We start from the raw sequence: 12,570 nt of genomic DNA on the forward strand, positions 1-12,570 counted from the left end.
CCTGCTAAAGTTATATTTAGGTATGCAATTCACTATGACTTCTTGAACTTCAATGCACTGAACTCGTTTTAGATCACTAAGCAGATAGAGAACATGATATTTTCTCTCTGTTAGCCATTAATTAAGAAATAGAATGGCATAGCAAAGTCACTTTTTTTTCTTTAAACAGGAAGTCTACTGGATGGCCTGTAATTATAAATTACCTGAAACAGCCTGATTTCCAGAGGTGTCAGTGTCCTGTAGCTCCCCCTGACATCAGACAGATTCTCATCAACTCCCAAGACAGGCCACTTCTTTCAAAAGCTAAAAGGGCCTTCCAATAGCACACGAATCTAACTTTAGGTGACAGCAGTAAAGACATAGATCCATGTACACAGTCTGCAAATTGAAGAATTGATCCTGGAACACGATTATCCCTCTAACATTGGTTACAAGTGAGTAGTTTCTTTGCTACCTAAAGACTGAAGCAAGGCCTTCTTCAGTTTGACTCCAGCACCCAATAACTTAAGTAGGCTGGCAGTGAAGGGACAGTTCTGAACCAACATCTCACACTCCAAGAACAATTGCATTAGTCATCATTTTGCAAAATATTGAGAAGTCTGATACTGATGCTCACACCCACAGATGAAATGCAATAAACAAGTGCTATCAGCGGACTGCCACCTTTAAACACAGGTGATCGCTGTACTTGCCTTTGTAGTTTTGACTTTATTTCCACTGCTGCAAGACCAGCCTGAATAGTCTGGTAGTACTTTACAGTCCTCTCCATCCAAACAGGGGTTCATATGACACCACCACTTCTGTAGGACGATGGAAGCTAGAAAATGAAATGGGAAAGAGAAACAGATTACAATCTGGGTTTTTTTATTACTGTTGGGTTTAGTTGAGATGTTGCCTGTGTGATGATCAATTGCCTGATTACAATGGGTTGAACCAAGTTACTGCTTTAACAACGAATCACACTGATTGTGTTTGAGCCAAAAATGTGGCTAAAAAACTTTACCAGCACACAGAAGAGTAAATGTTATATGCAAATGGTTAAGACACACAAGTGCCACCAGAGACAGACTCCAACACTTGAATCAACTTCTGGAAGTGCCTTCCATTTCCACTGACTGCAAAGATGACTTGACTCCTTCATTTACATGCTTCAGCCAAGTACCTGCTATAAGGTGGAATGAAACTAAGGCAGCTTCTTTAACCCAGATATGCATATGTGAGACTGGATGAGAAACACCAGTTTATCCCTTCACTGGGTGAGAAAATAGAATTGCACAGAAATGTAAGCATGTGAGGCCTGTCAGCAAATAGCGCAGATAAAGTGAAAACCACTGGAAACCATTACATTATTAACTAAAAATCTACTTGCAGTTACACTGCCAATTTTGCAGTATGATTTGGAAGACACCTTCACTGTGCAAATTTATTAATTTTCTACCCTTAAGCTGATTCCCATTAATAAGGCCATGCTTGTTATTTTTACAAATGTAGGCATGACTTTGTAATAGTTCTTCTAACAACAGATATACCTGCCCAAAAACAGCTGCAAGCGTCTGCAACATTTCTAAATTTCACATTGTTCATGGGATTCATCAGATCCCAGAAAATTATAATTAAATATATCAGTTCACAATCTCACATAACCTAAATTGGATTTAAAAATAAAATATGGTTTAAAATGTTGATTTAGTTAGTCTGTGTTATGCTACTATGTGCACAAAATGTTGAATTGCATGCTTTAAAAATACTGCATCCAAAAGAAACAAACAAAAATAATTTAGTCTACTTCTTGTAAAGCACTTCTTTTCCTTTTAATTTCAAGGTAGATTCATATTTCTGCAACCTTCAAATTAAGGTGACAAGCAGGCAACCTGACACCGGGATATTGCTGAAACGTTCATTCAATTATTTTTGTTGCACTTTCATGCTAAGCCTACGTGAAAAGCAATATGAAAAATATACTTCTGGAACACAACTTTGGCTTTTATAAACTATTCTTTCAATCTCACAAAAATATAAAATAAATGCATGATTCTTTTCAAAAGTCATTCAGATCTTAGATCATTTGTATTGATGTTGATAGATGGTTGACAAAACAGATAAAAGTTCATCATGCTTCCAAGGTGCTGAGGGATCATTTTGACTCCAGACCTATGGACCACTAATCTATTTTATCTCTCTCCTACATTCTAAATTTGTTTTGACTTCTAGACCACATTTCTTTCAGGTAAACATGAGCAAGTCTAGAAAGCCAGATTCAAGAAGACTGAGGGTATGTGTGGAGGTCCCTAAGAAAGCAGAAGATTCTGGTAGAAAGCTAGCTGTGTCTTCAGAGTTCTGCTTCAAAGCCAATGAGCCCTCCTGGGAGGCCTGACTACCGCATTACACAGCTCTGCACGGTGCTGTTGTGCATGTGCATGCAGTGACATGCTGTGACTTCACCTACACTCTGATGTGAAGATGCTTTCATGTATTTAGTGCTCCCCTAAAAGCACAAGCTCAGCTTCAAGCCTTGAAAACCAGCTCTCACTCACTGTCTCCTGCAGGTACCTAGAATCCCCTTGTGCCTCAGTTAGTCTGATAACTCCTTCAATCCAACCTTTTTCATATTGGTTTAGGTGCAACATGTTTTGAGATAACAGAAAATGCACCAAACATGGTGGATTTTATTTATCTTTACAACATGCAGTAACCTGCTCCTAAGACCTGTTTGTTTGGGGTTTTTTAAAAGGTGTTAGTTGACTGGCCAAAAGCGCAGCAGAGGACTAGGTTCACACAGCACTCTTGACCAGTTGTGCCCATGCAAATCCCTGGTCCATGTTGACTAGGTGGAATTGAAGATAGTATAACTGGCCCATCACCTCCAGCAGCCCCATCTTCCATTGAAATCAACACAGATGTGAATTGGAAGCATTTCTGAGTCAATCTGTAACTCAAATAAGATGCACAAGCTTTTCAATAGACTGTATGTTTCACCTTCTGTTTACCTCTTTATTCGATGCTTTCATAGAAAGTGATTTCTACCCTTCTGTTGACTGATTTCTATTCTGTGCCAATACCTCTCCTCAGAGTAAAGGCAACACTCTGAAATACTTAATACAGATCTCATTCCATTAGCTTCCAGCAAATCCCCAATTCTTTACTGTAGCAATCCACTAATTCTCACATCCATTTTCTGCCTAATTTGTTTATAGCTGTAATGTCCACTCTGGTACTCTGTATGTCCTAACTGGCTGTAGCTGTTTGTGTCAAATACACCTCTGAGATTAGTCCATTAAAATTCTCCATCAGAGCTTTAGGCTCATCTTCATAGTTGAGGTTCTTTAACTGTTGTTGATCCTGTAGCTGTGCGACTCACTGAAGGATATAAAGGCAGCTTCTTTTCAGATTGAGGCATTCTTGAAGAGGCTTCAACAGATGACTTTTCAAAGAAATTACAACAGCTATGTCACTTTCATACACAATCACCCCCCCGAAGGGAAAGGAGACCACTTTAGTTTGACATTAGCCATCTGATTTGCAGGAAACTGGCCAGAAACTAGATATAAACTCTCCCAGAAATAAATCTTCTGCTGACATCACTTCCTAGATGCTCCTTCATAGAGAGTAAAGCCAAAAGCTGTCAATACATCATCTCATCTTGCCTCATGCAATTCACTGTGTCATGGCCCTAGCTGTGTTTGGCTACACACAGTCTTCCAAGTCAAGCTGGAACAGGTAAAGAGAAAAAAACTTCTCCCATTGCCATTTCTTCCCAGCCGTTAAACAGTCTCAGCATGAGACACGGTGCCTTAGTTTTCTTCCCACCTCTTCCATTATGCTTTCTTCTCCTGATTTACAGCACCTGTTAGCAATCATCATTTTCTCCCTGTGAAGGTATTGAACGTGCTGCAATCCAGCAACTTTTCAATCTCCTGCCTGATAAGCTGAGCTGATTGAACTACTTCAGTTTCACACCACAATGCATTTGTCTTTATTAACACAGTTATTTCAAACAGATTCAGCTTCCTGCGAGCAGGACTATGCCGTGTGACTGCCTTGGGCTTGTTATTAATTAATCCTTTGCCCCACCAGATTAAATCCATACATGTTTTTGTCAGGAGATTCTATATTTACTTTTGGGTTACTGCTGAAATTACTGCAGAACATCAGGTGCAGAGCTAAGCATTGCAAAATTCCAATAGGTACGTGCCATTTGACTAACACTTCCTACTGATGACTCCACAGAGAGACTGGATTTGAGCTATGTTAGGCAACTGACACGGAGCAGTGCCCACAATGGCATATGTTTCAAAATTAAATAGCTTGCAAAAAAATTTAGACTTAAATCTGCAAATGTATCTAGTAACTAGATCTTTAGCTGAATAAATTATACATTATCTACCAAGATAACTTGGAGAACGTGGGCTTAGATGCACTAAATTCAGAAACCATCTGTATTAGATTTGAAAACTCCTCTGGAAATGGAATCACCAGTGTCTAGCAAATCCCTTTTCAGAAAGTCACATAAAGCCTTGTGATATGTACTCTAGGAATTCCTTGCTACTTGGATATCAAATCAGCTTTCAGTTATTCACTCAGGACTGAGATCAGCCTGGATCATCCCCAAGTCTCTAAACCACGCTACCTGCCCTCTGAAAACTGGCATAATACTAGTGCTCTTCTACAATATTCTCCAAGTATTCTGAAATACATTCTGAACTACAACAGCTGATCAGATACCTATCAGCCAGCTTGTTAGAACTCTAAATTACCCAGGATCAGAATTAAAACCAAAACAAAACGTTTATCCCAGTAGCTGTTGATTAGCATCTTCTGTAGTTAACAAGTCCGAAAGTACCTCCCTATCCCGTTACGTACTAAAAGGAGAACTGTAATACCCATCTCAATGTTAACAATGCCAATATTTCACATATTATGAGACAATTTTTTTTTAAGGATTTCTGTTGTTCTTTTTGAACAAGCAGATTCATACTGTCTTTAGGCTGCACAAATATGGACGTCTTTCCTAATCCACTGGATTAAGCTTTCTTCCATATAAATTTCCGGTACAATATTCACAGTATATTTCCTTTTTTTCTTTGAATACTGACACAGCATTAGCATCCTTTTCAATCTCAAGTGCTCTGAAATCCATTCAAAAACAGTGGGAGGTAAATCTTTTCATCTATTTCTTCTTTTATCTATTTCTTATGTATTGATTTTCTGGTCTCTTGTTTCTGTCTGCTCTCTTCCCTTCAGTCTGGATCCCTGATGGGCTCTCAGCCAAATTTGTCCTTTTTCTTCATTGCAGCTCTTTGGCCCTACAGAAAATTCTTAAACAATTCTTTAGTCATCCTTCACTTTTTTTCCAATCCAAGCGTTTCCTCCTCATTAATTTTAGGACTAACAGAATTGCCTGGATAGAAGATGATTTGACTAGTGATGATTTACTTAGAGGCATTTAATGCACTTAGCTAAGATAGCTACTCTACAGACAGAAGTTATTAATGTTTTATCTTCTTGGCAGTGGCTGTTAGAGAAGCCGGCGTTACTTACTCGAGGATATTTATTTCCATAAAGAAAACAGGTATAAACAAGACCTTATGACTACTTTAAATGTAGTTTAGTCATTAACAGAAGAACAGGTTGGCCTTTGCTAAGCAAAAGAGCTGCCATCAAGCAGTATAGCTACAACTCAGGGGAGGGTATACAGGCTATGTAGTATGTCTTTTCTGCATATTTAAATACTTTCTTTCATATGCTCTGCATTTTTCTGAGTCTAGTGGCTCAATTTATCTACAACAACATTTCTCAAAGTATCAGATGGGCTGGTGCTCAGAAACTCAAATAACCCCCAAGAAAATCAGGTGTGCACCTGTAAAGAAGAACTAGGCTTGTTTTTTCTGTTTGCTAATGCTTATTAATAGCTTTTACAATAAGTTCAAATATACAAATGACAGAATTCCTCCTTGGATGGATCCCAAATGCAATCATCTAAGTAAGCATGTTTTCATGGGCAAAGAATAAAAAATATCCTGACCAAGACAGTTCTTCTCCTATGCTCTCACGCAGGTTATTACACATGATTTTACCATGCTTGTAAAAATTCTAGGAAGATCGCAGTCTATAAACAAACATCGATTTTCACCTTCATATTCTTCTTTTTAAATGAAGTACTTTGACTTTTCCTACTACTAGTATTTAAATTTTCTGAGATGAAAGATACACTATAAACATCAGTTAGGCCCCACAACACAGTATTACTGCACAATATGGAAAAGGACTGATTTGTAGCAATCAAGGTACTTAAGACTTTCATATTATGTGTCTGCAAGATTTGACTAGTTTTTACTTTTCATTCTGCACCACTTCAACACCTTTTCCTTGGAATTCACCTGGATAACTATAATTTCTTCCATAACACCAAAGTACTTACCTTCCTTCTTAGCAAAAATGTAGCTTCTATGTGTAGGTGTATGCCTGAACATAATTATGCAAACATCCATTCAAACTTGGCTCAAATAAGGGGCCTTCCTGAGATTTTGGTATGAATAGTGGTACGTGTATTCATTACCTCTTTGAGCAGGGCTTAGCCTTAACATATAGTAGAGCTGCTTCAATAAAATGCCACTTTGAATTTGACCTTCTGTAAAAATCTCTAGCATCTGTCAACCTACTGCAAAATGTAAATGTCCAGCCGGCCTATGACTGCATCATAAAATATATGATGATGGCATTTATAAGCTTATTTCATGGCCTGTATATACATAAGGGCACAATTCCTAATACTCATTATCAAGGAGTTCTACTTGATGAACTAGGGTGTACCTCCACTCTAATTAACAAACCAGCTGTTACTAAGACCCAGTGGGTTCTAGGTCAGGAAACCCACATGCTTCAAGACTAAGAAAACTAAGGAAAAATACCCAACTAAATTAAAAACCTACAATATACTAAAACCAGATATATAAATTTCAAATGAGAGAGGCTTATTTTAATTTGTTTACAATTTACTGAGGTAAAAATTAATTCAAAACAGGTTATAGCAGACAGCTGCTTAAACATCAGCTTTAAGTCCAGAACACAACAGTAAGTACAGTTTGTCTAGACTTTGCTAAAGTCCCAGACCTTTGCAGTCTTCCATATTCTGTGAGAATTTATTTCTTGCAGTAGTCTTAATTTCTCATGGAGTATCTACAATCTACGACCAGTGATATGCTTGCCTGGCCTAAAGGAAGGCTAGAATCACTTCATTGTTTCCTGTGTTGTTAATGATAAAAGAGAATTTCAAATAAAAATAGCAAGAAGCAGCTGACTTCTGTAAAAACATCACACAGATCTGGACAAAATTAATTTTAATTATTTAACCTTATTTTTTTGGTCAAGAAAGCAAAACATAATTACATTCCAATAGTTTCAGAAAGTCTGCTACTCTGCATAGAACATGAAATACAATCCCATTTACTCTGCCCCAGTGGTCTTTTTGGTGCTGCATAAAAACAGCTGAAACACTGAAATCCCGAACAGTTCATGGCCAATGTCAACACACATAGATTGATTTCATCCTATTTACTATTGTTTCCCAGTATGACTTGCACAGTTATTTTCCTTTTGAGTGTGTGTAAATACAAATAGAACATAGTTAAACATATCTGCTATAAAAACTACTAAGCACTAAGCTACACTTACCAAGAATTCTAATAGCTATGTCATCTCTCTGTATATGACTAAGAATTGTGTAATCTGACACAGCAGGTGGGCCGTCCTTTCGGAACACACTCAAATAATGTGAACTACAAACACCTTGTCCAAACACCATTTATCACATAAGTAATTTGAAGGTGGTCATGGTATCAAGCCTGTCAATTGACAGAGCATCTGAATGGGGCTCATAGGCAGATGATTTAGGTTGTCCTGTGATGAGCTGGAAGTAGGATTTGATGATCCTTATGGGTCCCTTTCAACCTGAGATATTCTAGTATTTGAGGTAGGAACTACAAATACCAATGACCACGTGCATGTCATGAATGATCAACAGCAAAGGGAAAATTGCTGCTCCAATATAAATGATAACTACTACTGGATAAGGTCTGAAGATCAAAGAAAATACTTTGACAGACTACTATAAGGTAACTACTCTACAAAATCTTTTCTTCTGGTTAGAAAACTAACTGCTTTGGCCATTTCCTTCCCTTTAAGCTCAGGGCAAAATATAGGCAAATTAAGTAGATCTGTATTCAGTAAAAAAGGTGCTGGGAAAGGAAAAGAAATGTCTGTATCGCACCGAAATACGTGAATTCACAACACAAACTCTCTCTGGCTTCCACAGTGTAGAAACCTACCGAAGGATATGTATAGAGTAGGAGAAAACATATCTAATCCTGAGGCTAAGGACAGATAGTTATAGTTTCCATGCTACAGCAACTGAACACTGACTGTAGTCTCAGATGCTTCCAAAAATAAGCGAAGCATGCTAAACCATTACCCTAAGGGACGAGGGGGGATCAAAGCTTCCACTTTAGAAACTAAAATCTTGCATTCATAATATTTTGTTGTATTTAATATCAACTATAGAAAGAAGAAAAATTGAAGAAAAAAAACAGCTACTAAATTCTTTCAGCAACTATTTGCATTAACTGAATTAAGCTTCTATTGTATCATGCATTTATATCTTTCTTTTATGGATGTCAGAGTTACCTTTACAATCCTTAAGCAAGTTTTAAACAATGCCTGACTTTTAGTATCTGTTGTATGTAAAAGTATTTCTGCAGTTTGATGTGTCACCTAAAAATACAGAACATATTTCTGATTTGGCAAAAACACTACTTAACAAATTGCATAAAGTTTATTTTGTTCCTGAATTACAAGGCATGAAAAGACTAAGCATCAAAGAAACCAAACCTATTTTTTTAAATAAAATGTTCTGAAAAGAGATAATGGGTTAAGAAGATCAAACATGTTGCATGTACTTAGTGTTTTATATTTAAAACTAAATATCTCTGAATGGTAAACTGAAAATTGGATTTGGAAGGTTTTGTTTCATATTTAACTTGTAACCATTGCAATTTTGTGTGAAAGAATGAAAAAAGAAAAGTCTTGCTTATGTATTAATTAAATGAGGGATCTTATAAAAAGACCTGAAAAATAAAAAAAGAATCTATCTTGGAGTAATTGTTAACAACAAGGGCAGCAGCTTCTCTAGGGAATAGACTGATGGTGGAGAAAAGGATGACCCACAGTTTCTGAACTGCTGGTAATACAGAGAGGAAAATGGTGGGGCTGAGTTGCAGAGAGAATCTCAGAAAGCAAGATTTTACATAACCTGAGAATGCCTGGTCAACATTATAATCACAGTAAGATTTTAGCTTTAGATTATATAATCAATTTAATTTCAAACTAATTATACTGCTAAAAGCATAAGGATAGCAACATTGTGCTCTGTGAGGATTTCAACACCCAAGAAAGTGATCAACTAAGGCCATCACATCACATTCTTCCTTTATCAAGTAGGTGACCTAGCTCAGACACAGTGTCCTGTGCAGCATTATGCCTGCTCTGCTCTCCAAATTCTAGTATATTTGGGGTTGCAATGAATGAAACTGAACAGACATAAGGTATCATTATGGCACTGATGTTTAGCATAAGAAACCAATAAGCGTATAAAATGGTGAAACGTTCATCTAGAGAACAGCTCACAATATCAAATGTCCCAGCACTATCTGCATGCCCAGTGTTAGAGCTCCATTTATTAACCAGTGACATTTTAGCCAAGCTCCAACAACCCAAAGTGTTAATATTGTAAGTTTGACTTTCTTGGCTTATGCTGTTTTCAGACTACTTTTAAAGGAGAATCCTTGCATGAAAAAAAGGAAGAAGCCTTATTGGCATAGAAATGAAATGGACGAGTACATATATTAAGAGGATTGATTACACACAGATTTATGCACAGGCTCATTATCATCAATGCACAGAGATGTTTCCAAAATTAACAAAAGAAAAGATTATGCTTTTGAGGCAGTAGGAAGTCAAACAATCAAGGAGACTAAACTTCTCAAACAATCTTAATGAACCATGAGTGAAGGGGAGAAAGCTTACCTTCTACACACGAGGGCTGAGCCCTTGTCGTACCAGCCACCTGCCCTGGAAAGCAGGAGCACTTGACTGTTTGTGATCGTTCTTCTATCCGGTTCTTATTGCAGCAACGATGCACTGCCACAACTTCACATGTCCCTTGCTTGACTTGGTGCTGGCCTAATAATTGCAGAGATAAGTGAGAGAGAGCAAAACAAAACATCGGTGTGCAAAGAAAAAGACAGCTTGTACAATCCTACAAGGTACTGAATCTCTCAAATGTCAGTTTAAATCCCAGGAAGACAAAGGAGCAAAGCACCTTGTAGGATCTGGCTTATTCTCAGAGTTTATTCTGTTCTTAGTAATAAAGATTAGTTCATCATAACAAGTCAATTTTTCAGTCTATCTTCCCTGGCTGTTACAAAGCCATAGGGAGAAAAGGAGATTGGAGTACTCAATTAGATGGATTAGACAAGAAGAGACTGAGCACATTCCTCCTTCCTTTGGCTTCTTGTCTTGCATTAGATTTATATTTAATTCTTTCCCTTCATAAATGGACACTGTGGACAGGATAATATTTAATGCAAGGGAGACTTATCTTAAGTAGTAGAAAACTTTCTAACATAGTAATACGTAAGCACTGCTTGCTATGCGTATAATTGAAGGTAGGCTAAGAACAAGGAAGGCTGAAAAGCTATCACAGATAGTCAAGTTTTGTCAAAAAAGAATTTGAAACCACCAAACTATACGGATTTTTTTAATTCCCTCCCTGCACATTTTGAAGAAACCTGTAAATATTCCATCCTATTGCTCAAGTGCCTTTCCACACAATTCACTTTCCTCTATTTCTCTGAGGTTTTCGCCTTCCTATCTTTTCCTTGCTCCCGCCTTGACATCTTAGCTCCACTGTTCCTTGCACCGGACCATTTTCCTCCACTACCAAATTTACACTTTGCCATGCCTAAAATCTTTTCTCAGAAACCCCACTCCACAAAACCCCTCTCCAGTCTGCGTAAGTTATTTCCATGTCCTCACCTCCCTGAACAGCCTTCAAGTGTTTCATCTTGCATTTGTCTTGTCTTATTTAGAGTAGAGCCATGGATGGCTGTTATCTATGTTTGTAAAGCACCTTGTAAATTAACAGCACTTACAGAACACAGTTGGTTTTTAATGCGAGTTAGACAGAGAGACAATGCTGAGAATAATAAAAATATTCACTATCAAAGCAGTACAGCTCCTTATATCAGAGGGAACTACAGTACAGATACTTGTGTAGGTAATTTCAAAGGTACAGCAGATTAAAGAAAGGAAGGTGAAAGGGAAAACTCTTCAGAAACAGATAATAAGTAAAGTGATAAGCCTAGAGGATTGTCTTGTTTCCTACTCACTCCATTCTCGCCCTGTTTCGTTTACTTGTTTTACAGCATCTGTTACTAATACCAGATGTAGGACTTGGAGAGAGAGAACCCCTTGGTCTGGTGTAATACATCCAGGCTGACATCCCTGCAGATAAAATCTTACTAAGTGATTAAGATCACTGTACTTTCGGAGCAGGAATTTTTATGAGTTGATTAAGTGGAAAATCCTAACTTTCAAAAGATCCAGCAAAGCAATTTAGGCTTCTACAAAGGGTTTCCAGAAAAAAAACAGAGTATTCAAATATATGCGTATAAAACTTTTTAAAAGGCTTGCTCGTCAATGTTCCTTTGCTGCGTGTGTTTCAGTTTCACAAGTATTTCAAGCACAGCTAAGGGGCTGCCTGACTTTTGTTGCCAAATTTGTATTCACAATAGCCTCAATGGACAAGAAACCCTGTATGTGCAACCCTGGAAAGGAAATATAGTCTTCTATTTGTGCACTCAACATGTAAAAAGCAATTATATTTGCAGAGGTGGTTTTTGGTTTTTTTTCTGAGGAAACTGTACTTTGAAACAAAATATGTTACAGCAGAAAAATACACAATGTATTTTACATAGAGTTGGAAAAATGTTGAAGACAGCTACTGTAATAAGTTTATTGGCAGATTGTGAATTTTCATGCAAGTACCTTATACTCATAATAACACGTATCATAATAAATCAAATCATAATAAATATATATAAATACGTATCATAATAAACATGAAAAAAATTAAAATAGCTGCCACCTTCTATGTCAGCAATTTCTCTGTAAGTCACTATGGAAAATAAATACACAATTAATAAAATTACATTGGCCATGCCACTTCAATCCAAAGTATTGTGCTACAAAACACCTTACATGAAAATATTTGGAGATAACAAGCAGATAGACGGGGTTTCTGACAGAAAAGATTATACAAAATGAGGTTGCTAATTTAAGGGAGTATATGTATATATATTTACTTATTTGTTAGATCTACAGCCTGAGTCAAAACCCTTTGGAGTAAAAAGGGAAAATTTCCATTGGTTCCTGATAGCACTTGCAGCAGTGCAAGTCCTGCATTCACTGGAGTCAACATTTCTGTTGGCTTTAGGAGAGCAAGGTCACAGTCTGGAT

At 37.2% G+C, this 12,570-nt stretch overlaps 1 protein-coding gene across 3 annotated transcripts in view; it reads right to left on the bottom strand.

The window, feature by feature from the left end:
* Nucleotides 1–308: 308 nt before the first annotated feature.
* TAFA4 (TAFA chemokine like family member 4) overlaps nt 309–12,570 on the bottom strand; it is a 70,871-nt gene continuing 58,609 nt past the window's right edge. Inside the window, exons 4-5 of one of the 3 annotated variants that reach the window (XM_069865945.1) lie at nt 10,078–10,233; nt 309–817 (exon numbers count right to left, since the gene is read on the bottom strand). In XM_069865945.1, the coding sequence (XP_069722046.1) occupies nt 666–817; nt 10,078–10,233 (308 nt within the window). In that variant the 3' untranslated portion in view covers nt 309–665. The remainder of the gene's footprint in view (nt 818–10,077; nt 10,234–12,570) is intronic. The other 2 variants (XM_069865946.1, XM_069865947.1) reach the window with 2 other exon arrangements.

The sequence above is a fragment of the Phaenicophaeus curvirostris genome, chromosome 11 (genome assembly GCF_032191515.1).
Source record: "Phaenicophaeus curvirostris isolate KB17595 chromosome 11, BPBGC_Pcur_1.0, whole genome shotgun sequence".
NCBI classification, from domain to species: Eukaryota; Metazoa; Chordata; class Aves; order Cuculiformes; family Cuculidae; genus Phaenicophaeus; species Phaenicophaeus curvirostris.